Source organism: Alosa sapidissima, chromosome 19, assembly GCF_018492685.1.
Source record: "Alosa sapidissima isolate fAloSap1 chromosome 19, fAloSap1.pri, whole genome shotgun sequence".
NCBI lineage: Eukaryota > Metazoa > Chordata > Actinopteri > Clupeiformes > Clupeidae > Alosa > Alosa sapidissima.
Genome location: NC_055975.1, coordinates 1,671,238 through 1,697,138, shown reverse-complemented (window position 1 = coordinate 1,697,138; position 25,901 = coordinate 1,671,238). Strand labels below are relative to the sequence as shown.

General features: G+C 45.6%; 1 protein-coding gene across 5 annotated transcripts in view; it reads right to left on the bottom strand.

Moving 5' to 3' along the window:
* luzp1 (leucine zipper protein 1) overlaps positions 1 to 25,901 on the bottom strand; it is a 72,025-nt gene that overhangs the window by 9,895 nt on the left and 36,229 nt on the right. For 3 of the 5 annotated variants that reach the window (XM_042073455.1, XM_042073456.1, XM_042073457.1), the window contains exons 3-6: positions 18,077 to 18,643; positions 14,937 to 17,609; positions 9,223 to 9,455; positions 2,219 to 8,714 (exon numbers count right to left, since the gene is read on the bottom strand). In XM_042073455.1, coding sequence (XP_041929389.1) covers positions 9,267 to 9,455; positions 14,937 to 17,609; positions 18,077 to 18,406 — 3,192 coding nt within the window. In that variant the 5' untranslated portion in view covers positions 18,407 to 18,643 and the 3' untranslated portion in view covers positions 2,219 to 8,714; positions 9,223 to 9,266. Of the gene's footprint in view, positions 1 to 2,218; positions 8,715 to 9,222; positions 9,456 to 14,936; positions 17,610 to 18,076; positions 18,644 to 25,901 lie in introns of those variants that run through there. The other 2 variants (XR_006025573.1, XR_006025574.1) reach the window with 2 other exon arrangements.

The following is a 25,901-nucleotide window of genomic DNA, read 5'->3' as shown; positions in this document are numbered from 1 at the left end:
ATGGCATAGCAGACGTGATTGCCTCAGATGCCTCCTTTCTTTTCATTGCATTCATGCATGTTGCAGATGCCTTTTCTCCAAACATTACAAAGGAGGCCATAAACAGCTCAAATAAACACACTTGGAGAACATTCCTTCAACATGACTAACTGAGATTTTATCAGGTGTCTAACTACTAGTGAAGCAAAGAAGTCACACCAATTAACAGATTAGACTGGCATGGAAAGTCACCAATGAAGAACCCAATGGCATGGTGCCCTACTGTGTGAGGTGGGGTGGTGGTCTACGGTGGTGGTCTCTAAAGGACTGTCAGAGGGCTGTAAGTGAAGTGCAGAGTCGCTTCCTCTTCCAGCTCCCCGGGGGCTTGTGTCTGATGCACGGAGCTGCCCTTGCAAAGGCCTCGGCCCTCTCATGTTTGACCTCCCCATGATCCTACTGGCCTGCTCCCCAGGCCCTGCGGCCACCCCTGGCAGCGGCAAAGCACAGTGGGAGTCGGATTGACCGCTGGTGAAATTAGACCCGGCAGCTCGGTTTGCGAATGCAGTCCATCACCCCCATGTGCACTCTCCCCTTTTTCAGTCGTCTGTTTGCACATTTATTTTTTTTATTTACTGAGCTTATTCCGTCTGACTGGAACATGGTGCCCGATCTCACTGAGTGTGGAATTAAGCAAAGGAGACAGTTGTTTGGAACGGAGAGAGAACAACAGAAAGGGAAAAAGCATGATGGAGGGCTGGGAAGGAAACAAGGAAAAGACGGTGAAAGAGTGAATAATTGAACGCTGATTTGTCCCCATTCGTTGCTCTTTTGATCACTACAGATTGTGTAATGGGTGGCAGGTGTTGTGTTGCGCACACACACACACACACCCAGAGCTCGTGCGGCGCGCCAATACACATGCTCCGACACGCCTAGGCCCATCTGCTGAAGGGCGTCTTGTCTCACACTGTACACAGCGTACATCCACTGCCACAGGGCATACACACACACCTCGAGTTCATACACCACCACTGGGCACACACACACTGCCAGACACCAACTCATACACAGCTCCTGGGAAGACACACATCAATCCACACACACAAACACACACATACCCTCTATTCATCTCTAAACTAAGACTAAAGAATAAATTCAGCTTTGCTGTTTTCTGGGGCTTCAGGAAGCACTTGTGTTGAAGACACTAATCAAGAAGCTTCGTCTTGCATTCCTGATAATTAATAATGTTCTGGCCTACAGGGGGTGGAACAGGTGAGACAGAGGGAATGTTACACACTCTGTCACACACACACACAATGTCTGTACTGCATCAGCTCTGGTGGTGTGGTTTGGCTTTTTGTTGGAGCCGGCAGCCAACAATACCTCTTTTTACAAGGGTAAATATGTCATCAGGTGGCTGTTTTCAACTCTCAGTGGAGGCTGACAAGCAACAGGCATACACATGCTGTGTAAGTCATTTACATGCTTGACTGGATGCATGGGAAGCCAATCAGGTTAAGCAGGACCGTACCAAGCTCACGGCCTCTCACAGCTAAATCTCTGCCTAGGACAGGAAGCAAGTACAGCCTACCTTTCACACACTCACACACACACTCAATTAGTATTCCCAACTTCCAAATCATTTAATCCCAGACCTGCCGCACATATATCTGTACCAAACCTGGGCCTGGTCAGTCTGAGTTGGGCATTATCTTAGTTGACCTTTGCCATTTCTTGCCTGACAAAAGAGGGCGCTGTGAGAATATTTTTTAGTCCTGCTTACATTTCCTCAACACAAGTAATTGCCTCATTTGTTTGACCATTTGCTTATCATGCTGTGGTGTTGAAGTGGATCTCTAAGGCCGGGTGATGCTGGGAAGCGCATTTCGGCGCTATGTGCTGAGAGAGGAGCGTAGCCAGACTGGCTTGGCCCCACGCCACCCCAGACTCTCCTCCAGGCTGCCATTTTGGATCTGCTGTGGTCGCGCCCACAAATCAAGTCTGCAATATACTGGGAAGCACATCCATTTCATGAAAATAACCACTACATTTGAAATGTACCAGATAAAACAAGCCTCCCCTTTTTTCAGAATGTGCTGGTCAAATGGGCCTTACAATTCATTTCTGGATCGCCTTCTGTTCCTTCCCCCTTCATTTCCACAGGATAGAAAATCAAAAATGTTTGAGTTTATGTAAACAAGCCAAAATACACAAAAATTAACAACATCTGAGGCAGGTCTGTTACAAATAGGTTGCTTTTTATTGAACTGGAATACATAGTCTCCTGTACAGCGGGGGAGCTTAGAGTCCTACATGCAGCTCATGGTAAGATTATACATGCACAAAGAATTACCAGAACAGTGAGGCGGGCCACACTAGCGACCCTCTATTGCTGATATACAGAGAAGCACTAAGCAACAATATGCCAATTTGTTCAGATGCAGTTTTATCCTCTTCATTGTCATAGCCCACCCCCACCCCCACGGAGACTGTGGTGGGGTTTATCCATTTTACAAACACTGCTTTAATAAAAAATACAAACCACATACCCCATGTTCATGTCAAACTCCCTTGTTAAATTGTACAGGGCTGTTTTTTCCTTGTGGCCAAAATGCATGGGTGAAGTGCGTGTGTGTGTATGTGTGTGTGTGTGTCTCACAGGCTGTGCCATTTATGTGTGTGTGTGTGTGTGTCTCACAGGCTGTGCCAATGGATTTAGAGGCATACAGACATGTATGTGTGACACCTGGAATAAGTATGTCTGTGTCTGTGTTTTAAGATCTGACTTTCTTTGGCAGCGCTCTTGCACACAGTACGCTGTGAGCCAACCCAGAGGGCTGGATGGACTGATAGGGTTGGCAGGGAGACCCAGAGTGAGCAGGAACACAAAGCAGCTCCTGCATGACGGCGCATCTCCCCAAAGCATCACTGCATCACTGGGCTAACTAGGAGAGAGTCCGGATGACATGATGGACGCTTAATGATGGTAGTTGCACAATGAAACTTTCAGGAGATGCACCCTAGAACAGATGAGGAGACAGCCAATACTAGAAAAGCAACTTCCGATAACACTGTTCATTCAGTTGACTGATCCATCACATCCATCCATTGATATTCTTATTCAGATCTCTAACACATTCCATCTGGTCTAAGCACAGTCCAAAACACACCCGTAGGGTTTAAGAGATCCCATGCATTCAAGAATTACTCTCCAGGAGTGTATTAAAGAGAATGACAAAAAAGAACAATCTTAACATTAAAAAGGGAAACTAAACTCACTCCAAATATCAAAGTAGGCCCACATTACAAAATTACATGATTTTCTTTTAAATAAAACTTCCAAAATAAGACATCTTTTTCGCTTAAAAAAAAAATGTACATCGTCACATAACGATGGACAAGTTAAGTTTACTAAATGAAAGACAAAATCAAATATTTACCCTTTATTCCAACACAACTGAACAGACCTGTTAAAACTGTAAACTGGATATATTCTGGAATGATTTTGGCACAAATATTAGAAGGTATAGGCACGGGTCAAATCAAAGCCCCGTGCTTTAAGAAACGATGACAATTTAAACAAAAATAGCACTTTTGTCGTCTGTACAACAAACTTAACAAATCCACAACTCCCCTCGGGGAGCTGTCCTGCAATTGCTAAGCAATTTAACGAATTTCCTTTTGGCCAGTGCAAAACAAATACACATACTATATACACACATCTCAGATGGCCATACATTCAGTAAATAAGAAAAAAAGTGTAATATATACTTCTACAACAAATGCAAAAGATATGAGAGAGAGAGAAACAACATGTTAAGGTAGAGAAATAAAAGGGGCTTTATTTTAAATGGGTCTTTTTAAGTGCTGGTTAAGTGCAGAATAGTGGCCCTGAGGTCCACTGCCACCATGACACCTCCTTTCTAACGGCTGCCATTGAGGACACATGCCAATTCATCAATTCAGGTGCCTGTCTGCTGCTATGTTGCCTATATTCAAGATTCATTTCTAAAAGGAGGTGTTTGTGTGTGTGTATGTGTGAGAGAAAAATGTGTGTGAGAGAGAGGGAGAGAGAGAAAGAAAGAGAGAGAATGTGTGTTGGTTGGCAGGTAAATGTAGGAATGAATCAAATAACAAACAAACAAAAAAGACGAGTGGAATTCTATCCCTGGAGAGCCTACAAACTTAGATTGGAAATAAGGACTTGCACTTGTAGCTGGTATTGGTTCAGTAGATTATGAGAATCAGCAAACAAGCAGAACTGTTTCACTAAAGAGTATCATTTGGTCAGCCCTTGCAGGTTGTGTTCTTAGAAAATCCTCTTCTGTGAAAGCCTACACCCTGCTGCAGCACTGGATATGTATGGGAAGGGGGTCCATATGGGGTGTGTGGGGGCATATGTGTAGGTATGTGAGCGTGTGTACGCATGTGTGTATACATGTTTGTGAATGTGTATTTATTTGGGGGAGAGGTGATCTACGGGTCTCAGCTGAATTGAAAGCAGCCGTTTCTCTCTCTCTCTCTTTCTTTCTCTCTCTCTCTCTCACACACACACACACACACACTAACCTGACCTTTATGAAGGCACCATTTTCCAAGCCTTTTGGCTAAGAGGAATCTTGGGCACATTAAAACTACAGTTTCCGACAGTTGCACACTTCCTGGGAGCCAGGTGGCCTTGCACTGCTACTCCCCCACCTGAGGGCACATGCAGAAGGCAGAGGGAATTAAAGGGTGCTCTGGGGTCAGCAAGGTACAGACAGAGTGTGGGAGGCTTGCTGACGGCCATGCAAGCATGCATCTGTGTGTGTGTGTGTGTGTTACACAGCAGTGCTTTCTCAGTCCGATCTCAGATGATTCAGGTTCAGGAAGCTGCGCATTAACTGACATATTCATTTATAGCCACTGCACTTGGGCCCACTTGGCAGAGAGAGAGAGAGAGAGAGAGAGAGAGAGAGAGAGAGAGAGAGAGAGAGAGAGAGAGAGAGAGAGAGAGAGAGAGAGAGAGAGAGAGAGAGAGAGGAAAAGAGAAAACAGGAAGGTGAGAGCGGCTGCTGGCCAGTAGCACTGGATGCTCAGTTCAGCTCACTTCCTGCAGCCCGGGTAGAGGTTCGAAGCAGCTGTTAAGCTGCATCCCCTGCTAAGTCAGTGCACTCTCAAGGCTGCCAAACTGCCCCCACTGCCTGGGATGGGCATGCGTGCCAAACTGTCCAGCTTCCTCCTGTATTTAGACCCCCAAAAGATCTCTGGGGGAAAAACTAATAAAAATAAGAACAGGATTGGCTCTCAACAGCCAGCCACCCATTGGAGGGTGGGCAGGGGGTGTGTCAAGCCCCGAACCTGGCCCAGGTCTAAGCCAGCCCATTTCCAGGGGCAGCTTGGCCAGCCTAGGCCATTGTGGGAATTTAGGAAGGGTCTTTGGTGGTGGTGGTGGTGGTGATGATGGGGGGTTGGTCAGACCTCAGACATAAGAGTAGAATGCTAATGGACTCTGGGGGTGTGAGACTTGGGGAATTGCCTGAGTGCTGGTGGTTGAATGTGCAGTGAACCACAAGTACAGACAGACATCAACACCACACTGTCTGAATATGAATATAAAAGCAACTTTGCCAGTGAAGCTTATGCGGGGGTGGAAGTGGGGGAGCACATTTCTTGAATGACTGCGTTTGGCTGAGGAGGGCTTGCTTAGGGGAATGCTATCCACCCTGGCTGGCACAAGAAAGTGTCCAACAATACACAGTGTCTATACGAGGTCAACTCTTAAATCTGACCAGGGCTAAAATCCTCTTAATAGCGGTACTGGAATAGTATCCAATAAAAAGTGGATCAATAAATGAGAAGATGTCATCCTATATTCATCCAAAAATGTATTGTTTTCTTCTGAGGTTGTGCAGCCCCATCCTCTTCTTGTGCTAACTGTGCCAGATGACACGGGGGGGGGGAATGGGGGGCAGGGTGTATATTTAGTGGCAGGTTGAGGGGACAGGACCCAGTCTAAACTGGAAACGCTGCAAGGAATTAAACTGGAATGTTGTGAGGAGCAGGGTGGACATTTCTAAAACAGGGACCAGGACTGTGTGTGTGTGTGTGTGTGTGTGTGTGTGTGTGTGTGTGTGTGTGTGTGTGTGTGTGTGTGTGTGTGTGTGTGTGTGTGTGTGTGTGTGTGTGTGTGTGTGCGTGCGTGCGTGTATTTCGTCAATGCAGCGGATGGAGCCTGGCTACCTGCTTGTCTGAAATAAGCTGACACCGGATATGTTCACTGGAACACATTTAACAAACCAAAAGGGCACCTGGCATGTACTCTCTCTGACACTGACACACACACACACACACACACACACACACACACACACCTAGTGGCCTGGGGCTCATTCATACCATTAATCTCACATCAATCATACCATCAATCTAAAACTTCTCTACTTCGGAATAACAGAGATAAAAATAAAAATAAACAGGTTAAACTGCAACTAAATGAGTACACACACACACACACCTTCTCTCATGAGGCTCTTTACATCCCTGATGTGTGGCCTGTCCAGACTGACCAGAGTTAACCTTTTGGTGACAACTGACCATAGTATTACGAATCTTTCATTTGTGTCAAACCCACATGTCAAATATCCAAATATCAACACCATCTCCACATACAAGGCACCACAGCCCCGTGAGAGACTAATGGGTTGTATGGAAGCATATACAACAACAACAAAGAGATACAGAGGAAACAAATAAACAAATAAAAAAAAAACGTTAGATACTTGTCGATTCGCGCTGCGAACCCAGTCACATCTGCACTGACTCCGTCTCCACCCAAACCTGGACTTCGTTCCTGTGGCCCGCCACACCCCCTGTGGGGAGAATGAGCCATCTGATTCGGGAGGGGGGGGGGGGGGGGGGGGGGGGGAGGGGGGTGAAGTCCACTCGCGGTTGTCTGTGCAAAGTTTGCGAGAGGAGAAAAACAAATAAAAACAAAACAAAAAGAAATACATCCAGTTCAAGTTTAGTGGCAGCACCTATAAGCACTGGCCGAGCAACAGCCTCCAACCTCCAGTTTCCCCTCGTTAAGTCTTAGTGGAGTGGAGGCAACCGTCCTCAAAGCAATCTGGGGGAGGGACTGTAGACCCTGGGCCGCAACTTAACCAGATGTGGACCAGAGTCAGACCAGAACTGGACCAGTCTGGCCCTTCCTGGTGGTGAAGAGGTGCATGCTGTGGAGACAGCTTCCCTGGTGGTCAAAGAGGAGTAGAGGGAAGGAGAAGAGGAGGTGGACATGTCCTTTTGGAGACCGGAGAGATTGTTAGGAGTGCCAATGATGACCCCCTCCCCCCCCCCCAGATTTGTAGAGAGACATAGTGTGAGGACAGGAGAATAGCATGTAGCAGACGTCTACAGTCATTTGGAGACAACCAAAAAAGGAACTACTGAAGAACTTGCAAAAAAAAAAGGATTAACACGGCTACAGCCCGTGAGCCTTTTACAGGGATGACCGTGGATATGACACATTTTTCCCCAGAGTCCAAAACAAATTTCTCCTTGAGGAGACTAATAAAGGTACTTTGACTTTGACATCCATAGCTGAGTGACGGCAACAAACTCCATGCCCTTTCAGAGTTGCCACATCACAATCTATCTGCACACTTACAGAATATTGAGGTATTTTCAGCTCCATCACCAACACAGTGCCCAACTTAAGAGCCTAATTAGAGATCATGGAAATCCCAGCACTTTCCTTGCCATGGAAATATGATGCTTTTAATTTGTGTAACAAGGTGACTTACCAAACATGGCAACACGGCTGAGGAAAGTCAAACGAAACTTAAAGGTTTGCCTTTTAATTTCACCAATTTTGCTTCAAACTGAGATGTGTTGGGGTTTATGGTTTTATGCGTTGTCATAGTAATTAATGAGCAGGAAAACCCAGGCAGATGTGCTGCTTGCGTTGGCCATGGATGTGGACAGAGTTAGCCCCCAGACGGAGTTTAATATAGGCCTATCTGAAAACCTCTGTGCATTTGGAAGCATGCTGGGGCACAAGCGACACTTCAGGGCCAAACAAGAAAACAGAAACTACCCAGAGGTGCCCATTCTACCCAACTGAGGATATACAGCAAAACAAAATAAACAAAACTGAAAAGGGAAGTGACATGGGCTGTGAGACATGATTAAAAACAAAAAACAAAACAGGCCTGAGTGTCCCCAAAATGACCACAATCCATCTGATGGCCTGGTAAGATAATCCACAGCAAGAGTGCATCACTATCAATCAGCTCTCACCTCAACTCTAGTGTGAGGTCAGCAATGTTCATCGTCCCTAAAGTGGGGGCCAATCCCAGAATCCTTCACTCTCTCAGTTGTCTGTTATTTCTGCCCTGTACACACACACACACACACACACACACCCCACACAGACACAGACACAGACACAGACACAGACACACACATACACCTTCCCCCCATGTGAGGAGTTCCAAATCCATCCTCTTCAGGGAGCTGTATAGTTGGCTGATATCCATTTGTAGGTGGTTGCACTTAGAGACTGTTATACAGGAGCGTGTGGAGGGGGTACTGAAGCCGATCAAACACTCACAAGACAGTTAAAGCAAGAGCTTTTGCCTCTGAGAATAACTTAAAGCCGAGGGAAGTGTGTGTGTGTTTCTTTTTGTTGTTGTTGAAGAGAGCCACTGATGTTTTCCAAAGGGTGCATTTGAGGTTCACTCCCAGCATATAAGGGCCTGTTTTGAGAGAGAGAAAGAAAAAAAAAAAAAAAAAAGTAGAATAGTTAGAAAAGGACAAACATGGAGACAGAGTGAGAGACAAAGAGTAAGCAAGATAGAGAGATACAAAGGGAGAAAGATTAGGGGTGAAATATAGAGAAATACAGATAGAGAAAGAAGAAAAAAGAGAAGGAAGGAGGGAGAGGAGGGAAGAGGGAGAGAGAACGATAGTAAGAAACTTGCTCTGCGGTGGTTTGATGTCTGCACGGATAATTAAACTCACTTTTCCTTAATTACGATCAGAATAGTGGGCAAGAGCCCGTGGGACTCGACAACACTTATTTTAAAACCTAAAAAAAGAGGCGCGACCAAAGGATTGCGTTTGATGGTTGCTGGCACGCCAGACTCTGCAGCAAGCCGAGCCATGATTCTGTCAGCTCAGACTTACAGGCTTGAAGAGCACTGCTAACAGAGGCGTCTGGGTGCTGACGCATGCCATTTTTTCGGGGCCTTGGTGTTAGCTTACCAGCTGAGTGCCTTGACGGAGCGAAGGAGGCGGTCTTCGTAGGGTCAGTTGTCCAAGTGTCGGTTGGTCCAAGGCCTGCTTCGGTCCGGAGTACGACCCACCACACTCCTGCTGGACATGGCAGTCCTGCCGCTGCTGCCGCCATCTGTCCTGGATGACCGGTCATAAGGGTCAAGGCTAGAGGGCGATGGCCTTCGCCACACACTTGGCTGTGATTCGCCCTCATCCGTTGCCTGGTGAGACAAAAAAAAAAAAAAGAGTAAAAAAGAAAAAAAAATGAAGGGGCTCATTCCCAACACACAGACTCAGTCAAGAGGATCATAGCAGTCTAACGGAGAGCGCTGATGAGGAGATGCCACAGGAGGAGGAGAGGGTGCAGCTGACAACTGAGTGTCCTCTGTTAGGGATGCGTCACAACAAGGAAACTGCTAAACCCTGTGCCCCGACTGAGATTGACAGAGCTGTTAGCGCAGAGAGAGACCAGAGGCCACTGCAGATCAACACTAATCACACATAATGGAGTGCTAGGTCCCCTGGGCATGCTGGGTAGGCTGACAGGAAATGGGTTACCAGACTCACTCCTGCCCCAACATGGTAACTTCCTGTTCCTTTAACATTTACAAGGGAAGAACCCACACACACATTAATAGCCCACTCTCTTATAGAGGAAATTAAATAGTTCAGCTCTACATTGTCTAGTTTAACCATACAAGTTGAATTTTACTCATAAGCATGAGAGGAATATGGATGTTTAAACCCACCGAATCTCCATCTAGGCTAAAACACAATTGCAGAACAATACAAGATGACACCCCTTAGAAGCTTGTTCTAGAACAGAAACAACACCAAAATCAGCTCTGGTTATGTTCCATCTGTTACATGTGGAGCCAGTTGGTAGTATTTAGAGAGAGAGTATTTTCATGCACTATTGTTTGGCAAGTTCTGACTTTGTTTTATCAATCTTTGTGCCAGTCAAAGAAAGGCACTTCATTACTTTATTTTCATTCAGCAAAACACACCAACCACATATCTAAGGGTTGGTATTTTTAGTTGCTGCTGTGAAAAAGAAATAAAATGAAGCAAAAGCTTGCTGCGAAGAATAAGTGTTGTCATTTCAAGTGCTTACAGCATAATGTGTCATTATGCCATTATGCCTTCTACCTCACTTTCCAATGCATACAGCGAACCACGCAAGCATCAACAACCCACCCCCAACCCTGTCCCCTCCCAAACCTATCCCACTCACTCCACTCCACATTCACCTGAGTCTTCCAATCTGCGCTTTAAAACATGATCTGCACCATCGACCTTAGCAACAGCTATCAAAATTAACACCCTCCCTTCATCCCATAGTTTTTTTGAGCACCTCCTTGCTAACTGTAACCATGTTTCCAAGCGTTGGACGGAAGCTGCATCTGTTCTTTTTTGTGCTAAGGTTGTGCATTTCAAGTGGCTATAAATATAATTCCCCATTAGAGGCAAGCTGTGCCAGAACTCTGTTCCAGCTAGACAGTCCCCATTACACCTAAGGTAATGCATTTCAAAGGGGTACTAATTCAACTTGGTTCGGTCTAATTTATGTTTTCGAAAACTTTATCCAAGGCAAGACTTTAATAGATTCAACACACTTTTACGGAACACATTAAGTCAATTATTGCTGCTAGCCTCCATACCTAAACTTTGTGTCTTTTTTTCTCTCTCTTTTCCCTTTTCAGCCACCAACCAGCATGAGCTGGCTTTGAGTCCAAGGAAAACTCACGTTTGGACTCGCTTGCTGTTGCCTTTCCAACCTGACCCGGTTTCAACTCCAACCATACCACTGTGACCCCAAAATGGATCACCCATCATATGGTGGAATCTAAATTAGCACACAGAGACAAACAGAGACTCAAAGGACGCTTCCATGAGCACAACTCATTATGCATCTGCGTAATATAGCACAGAGAAACATAAAGGTTGATCTTTAGAACAGTAAAACAGTATATTACACGAACATAACCAATAGGTCTGTCTTCCTCATCCTTCATACTTCACTCACAATATAAGGCATAGGCATCTCGCACATCTGGCACAGTCACAATCAATTGTCAGGAATGTCAGGAAAACAATGTCAAAATGAATTCTGCACATATTTAAAAAATATTTATCTATGGAGGAAGAGAGGAAGGTGCTAAAATGGCCTGTCTGCAGTCCAGACCTGCCAAATTGGGTGCATCATGGACTGAAAAACATGATCGAAGAAGATCCCAGACTGAGCACCTGAAATCCTATATCACGCAGGAATGGGACGACATTTCATTCTCAAAACTCTAGCAACTGGTCTCCTCAGTTCCTAAACATTTACAGAATGTTGTAAGAGATGAAGAAGCACAATGGTAAACATACCCCTGGCTCAAGTTTTTTAGAAATGTGTTGCTGGTATTAAATGCAAAATGAACATAAATTCCAGTCATCAGTGTAGAAATCATCCATTATAGGAAAAGTTAGAGAAAAATCAGGAGGTGACTGTGACTTACAGCCAAATGTCAGGTACTATGCAAGTCCTATTTGATTCATATCAGATTCTGCCTCATCGCTAGGCTCATACCCATTTGTGGCATGACTGAAATGCAGAATAATCTTGATATCATATTCCAGGTCTGAGTGACTCTGAGGAGGTTGAGATTTCTCCTCCCATATGTTCATATGTTATGGGCAGTCAAAAGCTAAAATCAATCAGCAACAATACAGTCATCCTAAACACTACAACAACAGAGCTATTTATAGTTACTAGCTATGCGCAACTGATCACCATTTCATAATCATAATCAAGATCATACAATATGGTTAACACATGGTACTCCAAATGAGATACATGAGTCTAAGAACAGAATGGAGGTTACATTTATTTAAGACTAGAGTTTCATCCCTTAAATGAAACAGAGGTCCCGGGATCAAAGGCAGGACATTCAAACATTACAGGAATAAAAGAGAGATATGGCTCTTGTCAAGTACATTTCCACGTAACTGGTCACAACTGCCCACATGTCAATACTGTAAGTGATTAATCTGTTTGTGTTATGCTCCTGGCATCCCTAATCATTTCTGGGGAATGCTTGACACCATAGCCAATGACCACAATGAAAGCCCACTCCATCCTCTCTTTAAGGGAAACTTCAACATGGAAACCAAACAAACAGTGTGTGTGTGTGTGTGTGTGTGAATTTTAAAGAAAGTGTGTGTGTTTGAGGGGATATGTCCATATCAAGAGATTTCCAGACTGTTGGGCAGAGGTAGAGTAAATGTTGAGTTATTTGTCATATCCCACCAGCTACTACAGTGAGAAAGCCCCAAATGTATGACTGGATAGCAAATGGACAATGACAAATTGAACCCCCAACAAAACAAGACACTTCATCAGCACACAGCTGTTATTGTGCTTTTAGAGTCTTTTCTGCCACTGGTGTGTTCATGTCTGCATGCGTGTGTCTGTGTGTCTGTGTGCCTGTGTGTGTTTGCGTGTGTGTGTACCGAAGGAGATGAATGTGCTAACCTTAGGGATGAGGTATGCTAGAATTTACTCAAGCAACGATCCTGAGAATTTGTAATACATAAGTGGAATTTTGCTTCATGTCAGGTCAGAGACTGTAAGCTGGGGGAAAATGAGGAAAGGGGGTTATGGGTTAAGGGTGTTTTTGAGAACCATGGGGCTCGAAGCTTCTGGATAAAGAGTATGACACCTGTGCCGGCATTATATGTGGATGTCTTCCCCATCACCAGATCCGTGGGGTATGACATGAGTCCATCCAAATTAAGGGCGAGGAGAGCCAGTCAACTATGCTAAGAGATTTCATGATCAAAGGGCTGAATTCCTCCGAACATCACGTGAAGTATGCGGGATAAACACACACTCATGTAGAAGGCCTGTGCCATTAATTATCTAGATTGGTCAAACTTCAAAAGAAATCCGAGAATAATCACATATCATGCGGTCATACCACGTTAAAAGCTATCTAATGGATTTTAAAAATAATTTCATTTCAGTATTTCAGCAAGTAAAATGTATACTAGCTTTGTCATTTGTTAATAAACTGCTCAACCAAATAACCCCTTATCAATTGTGACCAAATACCTGACTCAGCCATGGCCTAAAGGACATAATTAAGTTATTATCATTATTAATCATTAATAATAGTGATAGTGAAATTATCAATAGCTATTGTAGTCTTGTGGTTTTGTCTTATAATATAGTTATGTAATGATGTGGATTAATGTGAAGCCTTTCCATAAGATGAACATCTCTCTGAATGTGACAGGGAAGCTGGTTTCTCAGCTTATTTTGTCTATATTCCTTTCCTTCAGAATGGCTAGGTTAACTAACCCAAGAAAAAAGCAGTCTGGCTTATCTATAAAAAAAAAAAATGGGCAACAATCTCAAAACATATCTTGGGTCAGAGATTAAGAGGAAAAGGCTACCGCAAAAGCATTGCCACCATAAGGGTGAAAGCCTAAACAATGTCCATTTTAACTTATGACTAGAAGAGACTTCTGCAATGGCACAGCACATTAAAGTCCCTTTCGGTGTGGAAAAAAAAGGAGCAGTCTTCTCCTCCCTTCTAAGGATTAGGCATCCTTTCCCCTCCATTCTTTTCAATCTCAGTCTCCTTTGCCTTGTCCATCCTTTCATTTTTTCTTTCTTTCTTTGTGCTTACTTCTGCACCAGAAGGCCTCAGAAGTGCTGTTCATTGCAGTACACTCTGACATTGTGGAAAATCCACCCTAAAGCTCTGGGATATTTCTGCCGGTCTGTTTCTATTCAGCACACTAGATATAGTAATGCACACACTAGACATACTGTTTGCCAACTAGAAAAACAAAAGGTAAGCACAATACACTTAGAAGGGAAGCTGAATGAAAATGGGAAGCATTTTCAGGGCTTTAAAAGAAAAAATATTTCGCACATTAAACAAACGCCTTTATAAAAACTACATGGTCAGTGGGCTTCTATAACACTACTTGACAATATGTGTTCATCCCTACCTTTAGGGGACTGAAGAATGACCAGGGAGCTTTGCAACGACAACAACAAAAAATCTTCATGTCAGGTATCCAGTTACAACAAAAAACAGATCAAAGACACCCCTCAAACTCACATTTTCTTTTCCCTTAGTGCACAGGGATAGCTCACAGGCTATCTGCTCAGCACAATCCACCATCATGTTCCAGATCCAATGTTTCAGTACAAGCCTGAGACATCCAAAGTAAACCAAACTGTATGAAAGTGTATGCGTGGAAACATTAATCATCTTTGTGCTGTCAAATGTGCACAAGCAACACTGCAAGGGTTCCGGCAAGCAGCCCGAAACGCAACTGGAATTATCAGCAGGTGGTAAGAAAATGAAAACGCTAAACATATTCCCCCATTACCAGAGAGGTGCCAAGAGTACCCACTTCCCCATCTGTGCAAATCCATCAGACATACCGGTGTCATGTACATTTCTGCAAGATTTTTAACCGCACTAACCCTGCTTAGACAAGTGTAAAAAAGAGCACTTGGATAATCAGTCATAATGATACTGAACACATCAATGAGTTCTGAATAAACCTTTAACAAAATTTCATGAATACCATTATTCTGTGGTAAATCTGTGTGTGTGTGTGTGTGTGTGTGTGTGTGTGTGTGTGTGTGTGTGTGTGTGTGAGAGAGAGCGAGAGAGAGAGAGAGAACTACTCACTATAGAGTGCTTTCGGCTCCAGAGTTGGCGCTCCTTGGCACTCACAGGCTCATGGGGCACAGTCCTCCCCAGCCCACTGTCGGAGGGTGATGACTGCATGGCCCTGACACGAGGATTCCCTGGCTCCTGGGCATCCCTGCTGCTGGTGATCCGCCGCATGTAAACTTCTGCTGGGCTCAGCTTTCCTCCACGCCCCTCCGTATGTGGAGGTAGTGCGCCCGCTTCCTCTCCCTCCAAAACTGTGGTGGCACGATACGCCCTCCAGGTGGACTCCGACTCATCCTCCGAGCCATCCAGTTGAGGGACGTGGCTGACCTCATCCACAGACAGGGCCCCACGGTTCTTCCAGGTGCTCCGAACGGTGACGTTCCTCATCTCGGGCAGGCAGTCGTCCTGGGAGGATGAGTGGTGGTGGTAGGGTTGGTGGTGGTTATGACTATGGCTCCTCCAACTGGTGACTGTCGTGGTGCTGCTACTGCTGCTGCTCTCGAAGCCCGACTCAACATCGTTGTTAAAGTCAGACGTACTCTCAGGAGACTGCAAGCTGAAGCTGCTGCGGGACCTCAGGTGCGTCTCCACACGGGCCGTCTCCACGACGCTGGGAGGGACACCATTGTCTTCGTCGTTGGCTTCATCCTGGCACGGCCTGAGCGTGATGTCGCTCTTGGGGATGGAAATTTCATACGGGATGGACACACTGCCACGATGCTCGCTGCTGGGGCCAATGATGATGTTGCTGGTAGATGTGTGGCGCTCCTTTGCTATTGGCTCACTGCACACACTGCTGCTCCTGCTGCTGGTCCGGGATGAGCTTGGATCGTTGGGGTAGATGGTGATACTGCTTGTCATCTTGCTGGTCAGGACCGGTTTGGTAGAGATCTTGGGCTTGCCACTGGATGACAGAGGTTCCGTGCCACCACCCGACCCGCCCATGACCTCTTTACGGTCTATCTCAACGATGGCTGGTTTGATGACTGCCTTGGACCTCAGTGCTTCCCGTGGACTACAGACCCTCCTGATCTCAAGCCCTGAGAGTGAGTGGGACGGTTCCTGTGAGCCTCCCTCAGCCATCAGAGCCCTGTGCCCCTCCTCGTCATAGGAACTCCTTGTTGAAGACCCATCCGAGTGGATCTGAGAGTATCTGGGATACTTTGGATTAGCTGACCTGCCACTTGCAGTGGCGGATGAAGACTCCTGATCCCCTACCGATGGCCTTGACCCAGTGGATTCACTCTCTGAGGCTGAAGAGTGCCCCTCAGATCCTTGGTCACTAGCCACAGCTGGGGAAACGTGGGACCGGTAGGCCGTGTAGGAGCCATTAGCCTTGGAGAGGCTCAAAACAGCTGAGGAATCCTGGGAGGGATTTGCAAATGCCTGTTCAGAGTCGGGGTCTTTTGTGGCTGAAAGAGCAACCACAGCCTTGCTGGAAGTCACAGGCACCACATCTGAACTGTTGGACTCACTGTCACTACCGCCATACAACTTGGAGAACTTCTCCACCCGGCTTTTCTTACAGTCAACATCGCTTGCTTTTTGAGTTGTCTTCCATGATTTCTGGTCATTAGCAGCAGGCGGGTAGCGTCTGAGAACAGATGCCTTCTTGCTGTCGCTGTTTGATGCCTGACTGGAACCTGGAACGGATTTCTCCTCAAACCCTCTCCTTGTTTCTTTAAGGCCGTTGTCAAAGGCAGGGGTGGCACCGGCCTTCGGACCTCGTCTGCTTTTGGGTGCAGGACTCTGTGCCCTTCTGACAGACTTGGGAGAATTTTCTGCTGACTGGCTAAGGTCCTTGTTCCGCAGTTTGGGCTCTCTCTTCTGCTGCTGAGCAAGAGGCTCCGCAGCAACGGCACTCCTCAATTTCGGCTTCTCCTGACGGAACGCTCCCCGGACATTGATGTCCTCATTCTCCACCTTGCCATTCTCCAAGACCTTAGCCGTGCCATTGCCTGCACCTCCGTTGCTGCCACTGCCGTAGACTTGCGTCTTAAGCTGCTCAACTTGCTCAGCAAGGGTTTGGCTTCGGATCTTCTCCTGTTGGAACTTCTCCAGCAACTCTGAGTTTTTGGACTCTGTGTTCTTCAGGTCCTCCTCAACCAGCTCCAGTTGCTTCAGGCGATTCTTCAGTTTCTCCACCTCCTGGTTCAAGTCCTTGACCTTGTTGTCCTCTTGACCTTCCAAACTGTTCTTCTCATTCTCCGTTTTATTTCTCAGCCCGGCATCATCAGTGAACTTCAGATAGTCAAGGCTCTTCTTCCTGGTGAGTTTGCTGGTGAGGCTTGTAGAGAGTTCATCCTCAATGCGGAGATCCCTAGAATCCCTGCACCCATAGTCTGCTGAGCTGATCCGGTTCTTTTGCTGCTCAAGTTTGTCTGTAAGCTTCAGGATCAACTCACGGTCCTCCCTTTGCTTCTCCAAAAGCCTCTTCCTCTCACTCAAGAATGCTTGAGTGAGGCCTTTGAGCCTCTCCATCTCAGCGGTGAGGGCCTGCTCGGCCTTGTCCAGACGGGCCTCCGAGGCATCCACCTCTTTCAGGCGAGCCTTAAGGGCCTCCAGCTCGGTGGAGAGCTTGCGGTTGAGGTTCTTCTCCTCATTAAGGCTGAGGCACAGCTGGGTGCAGTCAGACTTGCACTTCCCAAAAGCTTCCTCAAGCTTCTCCAGCTCAGCCATTCTTGCCTGTGTCGAAAAGGAGGAAGAGAGGGAAGCTCAGTTCAGTTAACCAACCCGGTTCAACTCAGAAGAGAAGTTTTAACAATCACTGTGGTCTCAAGACAATTGACCTTAGCATAGTAAAGTTAGCATAGAAGACAGCGTTTAGCATAGTAAAGTTAACTAAAAAATAACTTTGATTTACATTCCCCAGGGTTCTGTATTTGTCTACAACTTCTTCAAACAAACTGACCACTATGGGGAATTGTATGGATCAAAATTCACATTTGGCAAATTCATTCTTTAAAAAGGCTTACAACTATTTGATCACAACTATCAAATCACATTATTTGATGATCAAATGATTTTACCTTACATGACAAAAATATATTTATTTGAATTGAATTGTGCTATGATGATTACATAAACTATGGCAGGGGGTAGACAAGACAAGGGTATTACATACATGTTCAAAGACTATACTAGCTTCCTACCTGCAGTCGTTCAATCTCCACCCTCAGTCCTTTCGTCAGCTTCTCCTCCTCCTCCAGCCTCTCCCGGACTGAACGACACAGGTCCTCAGCCTTGCGGATCTCCTCATCCTTGCCCTCAATCTTGAGCACTCGTTTCCTCAGCGTCTCAACTTCGGCCAGCAGAGACGAATTGCTGCCCTCAGCCTGGATGATCTTATCTTGGAGGTCCAGCAGCTCATCCTCAGCCTTCTGGAGCTTACTGGTGGCCTCTTCCAGCTCATCCAGCCGGCGTCCCAGGCTCTGGAGCTTGTGACGCAAGTGGCGATTGGTGGTGTCTTTGTACTCAGACATGATTGATTGGCTACTGTGGTGATGTGTGGTGTGTGTGTTGTGTGGTGCTATTACCCGAGCAAGATTTTTATTTGACAACTGTTTGGGAGGTATGCATTTGCGTGGTCAGTCCCTTCTCTGTAACCGCAGGGATCTAAAAGACTTGGTTCCTATTATGTAATGTGTCCAGTGAGTTTAGACACACTCTCTTCTTTGATGTCTCTCTTTCTTCTACGTTTGATGCGGATAAATTATCATCTGCAAAACAGAAGAGGAAAATGATCATTTCTTTCAAATGGAAATTGGCAAACAATGCTACCAAACTTCTCACATGAACATAATGTATGCACCAAGATGTACAAAATCCATATATCATCAGCTCTGGCTACTGGAAAAATCTGCAGACTTTCCCCTTTGCCTGCAATCTAGGGACAGGCTAAGGGGCTAAGGGGCTCAGGGGTAGAGAGGTCAGGGGGAACAGTGGAGGGGCAAGAGGATGCGAGTTAGCTGGCCCCTAATGGATGGTGCTTCACAGAGGAGCTGCACTGTCAGCACATGATTTCACAGTTCTGCCTGATTAGTGCAACACAAACTGAGAGAGGCAGTGTGATGGGTCAGCAACGCGCACGCACACACGCACACACGCACGCACACACACACGCACACACCACATATACACAGAGGGGCCATGGAGGTGGGACACTGGTCAAGAGGAATAATTAAGCACGGAAACACGCCTGAACCTGAACCTGATTTTACTACACCCCATAATGTATGGACACATGACTGATCCAGAGAACAAAGGAAGAACTGCTGTTCTTTATTGCCCTTGAATGCTGTGTTTGATGCACCTCATACATCATACTACTGACCCTCTAACATCCAGGTAATGTCCCTCAATTGACTTCCTGCCTGCTTTCTGCTGACAGCAGCAGAACCTCAATGACACACACCCTTCTTTCAACTAAAACAAATGCATTCCTCTGGCTTTTTGAAGTACAATGCAATGTTTAGCATTCGTAACATGGACCATTTATATCCAGCTGACGAAGCCTGAAGGAGTTGTTTTGTGTCTAACAGAGAATACCAGATAGAGGAAGAGATGGCAGATGAAAAGAGCCCTTCCTCTATCCAGAGCCTGAGTCTGTTCCCTCCAGCTGTATTTCAACCTCAGACATGATTTGCTAGTTCTACGCCCCCCCCCATTCCCTCCCCCCACACATACCAGTCCCACACCATCAGACCTTAGTGCCCCTCACATCTGCAGACATCAACACTTATCGATCCCCTGCCGCCCTCTCCTCTGTGTCTGTGTGTGTGTGTGTGTGTGTGTGTGTGTGTGTGTGTGTGTGTGTGTGTGTGTGTGTCTTCTGCTGCATCGTCCAATAATCTCCTCTCTGATCCACCTTCCAGAAACCACAAACACACACACACCGGTTTCCCGGACATCCACCAAAAGGGTATCAGGTCTGGAGCCTTAATATCCAGCCAATTTCTGTATGCATATCAATCATCAGTGTTTGTGATGGAATCCACACACTAATAAACAATATTTTGTTAATTTTCGGTACAGTAAGCCTGTAAGGACTGCTAGCCTGACATTCACTGACAATATTGCTGACAATAACATTTTGAAAAGGTGTCAAATGTTTTTTGGCGCTAATTAACTAAACTGATATATCTGCCACTTAAAGAAGCCCTATGCAACAATTTTAGCAAAAATGACCTTAATTATGCAGGTTGAGAGTCGCACTTTCTGGGTTGTTTGGTGGGTGCTTCGTCTCCCTCTATCGCTTCTCCGCGGAAAAAACGAATATGCAACTTTCTGAACCCGGACCGGGTAAATCCGGATGTGACTCAGCGGAAGTTGCTGTTGAAATTGTAAGTAGCCTACCCTTGGGTGAACTTCGTTTTTGTAATTTGGTTTGATAGTCTCTTGAACAATGTGTTTGCTCGACCGTTTTATTGTGAGCCCTGTATGTGTTTAACTTGGTTTCTTGATAGCTAGCTTGCTAGCTAGTGGGGGCTTAGCATAGCAGTCACTTGCTACCGAAGCTGCAGGGGGAGGTATGTCGTGAAAAATGCGAGCCCAAATCCGGCGGAAACCCAGAAAGAGCGAATGAATAACCAGACCTGCATAGGGCTTCTTTAACAAGTTTGTGTGGGAACATGAATTTAAAACATGGTCCACATGCAAAAAAGCCTACTGTGCATTCGGCACACATCTGTATTGAACATCCTGTACCTAAACGGTTAGGTACGCATATGTGTACCTTTACACCTAAAAGAGAACGAATTCAATTGATTTTTTTAGATATCATTCTTTTCTGCATTCTTTTGGGATTTGTGTTTGGTCTGAGGAAGTCATGAGAACAACCGGTAAGAATATCCATATATGTACACATCCCTAACTACAGTGCAGGACATGTGAAGTCAGAGCCATATCGGAGTGAAAGTAGTCCTGTAAATAGAGGCCAACTTCCAAATGCACACAGTGCTGATGTGATCCACATCCACTCTAGATGAGGATGACCTCAGTTCCCTGGAGCACAGGTGCAGCTGCCTGGGTCAGCCCAGCAGTGCTGCCCTCCTGCCTGGATAGCCCTGTCCCAGTCTCTCCACCTCTCTCACCCACTCTCTTTCCCTCTCCCTCAACCCCCTTCCTCTCTGCGTCTAACCCTCTCGCTCTCCCTCTCTCTGGGGAGGGCTGGGTTCCTGAGCTGGCACCCTGCACCCATCTCCATGCCAAGAACGGGGCCTAGTCGCTGCCCTGTGCGCATGCGATCCGCGCCAGCCCCACGGCTTCAAAGAGCCAGCGGAGCGTGCAAAGCAGCCCTGGCATAGGCGCCCATCCCAAGGCAATCAACATACCTGCTCTTATCTGAACTGCACTTTCATTAGGTACGCCAGGGCACACACAGCCAGTGGGAGAGAAGTAAAGGGTGCAAGAGGATGACAATGCCATGCACACACACACACACACACACACACACACACACGGTTGCTCCTGAGGAATGAGGACCACCACGCCTACACTGAAGCCCAAAACTCCCATAATGCATTGGGACCAGGGCTCTTCTGGCCCAGTGGCTAATGAGATCACAGGACCTGTCATCACCACTTTGGCATCCGCAGATTCGCTTGGGAAAAAAAACAGGTTTTGGTGGACGGGTGTAATTGGGAGGTGTGTGCGTCAGGGGGGTTGAGTGAATGGGGGTGGGGGGTTGGGGCAACCCAAATATCTGAACCGCAACCAAATGGAACAGGCAGTCCCATTCCTAGGCTTGTTGATCAGTTAAACGACAAAATCCTTTCTAACACAGAGACATCCCTCTCTCCCTCCACATCAAATGCATATGAACACCATGAAGTTTGTCACAAAGCACAATGATCTACCAATTTACCAATGTGCTGATTAACTGTTTAATTCAATCTTGTCTCACTTGTTTTCAGTTTGATTCAATGAGACATTTCATAACAAATCAGCTGAGAACAGTCAGAGAGTCACATAGCCAGTAAAAAACTATTCTAGTGTGTGGAACAGTATGATGTGGATGCCATCTGTGATTAGGCCTCTGTGAGCTCACTGCTGGGGTGAAAGTTCACTTCTCAACTTCATTTGGCTGAAATCACTGGCGACCATTAACAGTGTGAGTTAGGAGGGAAAAAGAATGAAAATGAAGTTCAGAAAAAGGGTTGAAAAGGAAGGAGGAGGAGTCAGAGGAGGACGATGCTGACAACTCTTAGGCTTGTAGAAACCTTATGCTCCCAGGCAGCAGAGGACAGAAGAGGAGAGCAGGCCGGCTTGCCCGCACCAAGGTTACAATCATCCTGCACCATGTGATTAGAGGCACAGCCCTGAACTTCCTGACTTGCTCTCGCTCCCTGAACATTATGTTCCCTCAGCGAAAGTCAAAGAGGAGGGGAAAAAAGAGAAAGAGAGGGAGAGAATGGAAGAGGGAACGCAAGGGGAGGGGGGGAAAGCCTTTCACTTTGCACTTGACATTACTTTGGATGTCTTGCTAGAGTTCTTATTCTTTTTAAACATTACTTAATAAACCCTCAAACTCTGGTTGCTGTGCCAATGACAACGGCACAACCTTGAATTTCCGTTGATTGCTTGGCCTTAAACAGAGACCCCGAGCAAGAGAGAGAGCGAGAGAGATACACAGAGAGAAAGAAGGAGAGAGAGAGAGAGGCCCAGAGTTGGAGGCGCTTGGCCTCTTCCCGTCTCCCTCAATCCTCTCCATCCTGGCAGGCTGTGCCAAGCCACAAAATGGTGGCAACCTGACGCTGGTGCGGCATTTTTTCGTTTTTCCAAGAAAGAGAAAACCGTCCTGTAATGTTCAGTCTGTTGTTTCCTGTGTAGTCAAGTCATTTTTTCTTTCTCTCTCCCTCAGTCTTTCTCGCTCACTCCCTCTATAGTTTTGCCACTTTTGGAAAAATGAAAATGCACTGAAAGTGTGTCCATGCGCCAGCACAACGGTTGCCTATGGATGCAATGCCAAAGCTGAAAGGCAGACATGCAAGCAAAGAAAGCAAGACAAAATGTATGCTTTTATGCATTTCTATTTCTGTGAAACCTGCATGCATATAATTTATGTTGTTTTCCATACCTGGATACCATACCTCAGGCCAAATGGCCGACAGCAAGCATGGCCTGCGTCCTTGAGAGGTAATCCAATAATGACCATACATGTCACCACCACTATCATTTTAATCATGATAAAGCTTTACTTGGAAAAACATATCAATGGTTTGCTTGTGGATCCAGAGGTCAAGCTACTTGAGTATCTCAGAAAAACACACGCCAGTACACAACAGCTACTCTCCAATCAATCTTCACTACTCATTGCACTATGAAATGTAGTTGTATAAACACTGGCGAACAACAACTTGTAACCATCAACCTCAACTTCCTATTGCTCATCCATAATTATCTGTGTAGAGGGCCTATAGGCCTTGCTTGAAATGGAGTTTGTCCCAGAATGTTTGAGTCAATAGAATATACAGTATAAAAAATGTGAAGTGGCCAGTGGTTCATAGTGGGACAGTGACAGGTTTGACAATTGTGTCCCAAATCAATAGCACAAGTTAACTTCTCATCTTCTCTGTTTATATGTATGTCTAGGCCTAACTAAAGATAAGTAAAAATAAATACTTTCAGATCTTGCAGGCCTAAACTTCTTGCAGACTGGGATTTGTTAAAAGATCAATCTAGCTTTATGACTTACTGAAGTGATATGGTGGTGGATAGCAGGCCTCAAGCTCAGAGTGAAGAAGGAGAGGAGGAGGAGGGAGATTAATGGATAAATATTTGCATGGTACGGAAGAAGCAGGGTGAAATCTTTAATCAAAGGAGCTATGCCTAGTATGAGTAATCTGCTAGCATGCTCAACAATGACCCACTAACAAGTAAAGAACTTTATGTGCGTGTGTGTGTGCGTGCGTGCGTGCGTTTGAGTGAAACAATATCCGAATGAAGGAAACAAACAAGGCAGAGAGAAAGGGAGAGGGTGACATGTGAGTAGAGAAAGAGAACTAAGGGCAAAACTATTTGTTTGACTTGGGGTGCATACAGAACATTGCTTCTATTCATAAAAGACATACATACAGATGCCAAACTCCATCTATGGTTAAAATCAAAACATTCAGCAGGCTCCTTCAGACCCCAGTCACCAAGCCTGACCGGCTTCCAGACCCTATCAGGGCTATGTCAAGCTTCTACCTCACCCAGTCACACACACACACACACACACACCAACCATTCTCACACACACAAAACATATACCCATATGCTTGAAAGTCCTCTTACATTTACAATCTGAGCCCCCTATCAGACTGCATGCAAAATATTTCTGTAGGACCTGGAACAGAAAATGTGTTTGATGTCACAACAGAGAAGAACAACACAGATAAAGTGAATGCTTGGTATGGACAATGACACAAATAAAGCCAATGGATACCTTTAACCATGACCCTGAAATTACCACATAGAACCAGGATGGAACTTATTATGTGTTCCATGTGTTTTAGAACCAGGATAGAACTTCCTATGTGTTCCATGTGTTTGACTCAAAACACTACTCAATCTGAGTTGGTGAGTGACAGAAAGACAGCAGAGTTTGAGTGGTAGAAAAATCTGGCCCAATCTGGCCCAGATCTGGTCCGCTGTCGGCTGGTATCTGGTTAGTGACAGTGGGTAATTATCAATGAGCGGTCTGGCGGTGGCGCTGAAACTCTGTCTTAACATTCCGTCCTGGGCCGTTCAGCCTGAGAGAAAATATTTATCCCCCTTCAACCCGCCTCTGGTATGTCTAGGGTGGAAGTATGTTACTCCAGCTGGGCTTTTCATATCCTTTCACTCTCTCCCTTTTTCTCTCTCTTTCTCTCTCTCAATCACTCTCTCTCTCTGTCGATATCATTCAATCCATCACTTTCAATCACAGTACCCCTCTCTCTCTCAATCACTCTCCCACTATGTTGATCAGTCTCACGCTCTCAATCACACCCCTCTCTCTCTCTCAACCTCTCTCTCTCTCTCTCTCTGCTCTATGGCAATAACATAAACATCAAATCTGGAATTCCCTCCAGCCATGAGGGTAAACAAGGCAAACAGAAGAGCATGGGGTCAACTGAGGCCACAATGAAAGCCACCAGTACGAGATCTGGTCAAATGTTTACAACACAGTCGGGCTGAACACTAAAGCGCATGTTTATCTTCATTAAAAGCATGGACACCGCTCCAAAGAAATGTGGATGAGACGGCAGACAAGGGGGAAGAGTGTTTATAAAACTACTTACGGGCAGAATGTGTGTGTTTTTTTCCCCCATCATGCCAGCGCTCTAGTCAAAAGAACCACTCCACCAGTGTACATCTCCAACAGGAAAAAAGGAACAATGAAGCACCAGGCTTTGTCCATTGATTTCATTACTCTTCAAAATGTCCAGCCTACTCAAGACCAAACATCCTGCTCGAAGATATTTCATAATGGGTATCGAACCCGTGCCAACCAATTGTAAACACTGTATGATATGATCTAAAACACATAATCTAACACATAATCTATCTACCTGTATGATATGATCGAAAACACATAATCTATCTACCTGTATGATATGATCGAAAACACATAATTTAAATACATAATCCATCTACCTGTATGATATGATCTAAAACACATAATCTAACACATAATCTATCTGCCTGTATGATATGATCCAAAACACATAATCTAACACCGTGGCTCTCAATCTTTGTTGAGTCGTGACTGCTAGAATAATCAGGTTGGTGCTTGCAACCCCCCACTCTCCAGTCTCCACCTGCATGCCCCCTGTACTTGTCTGCCCCCAGACAGAATAATATATTTCATTTGGGCTTTACTGCTCTGCGTTTAGATTGGATTTACATTGGAGTCTTGAGTTGGAATGAGGTTACTTTTTCTGAGAAGCCATCTCCATAGGTGGTGGATGAGGCTTTTTTACCAACTATCACAGTTGTTACAAATATGTGGGA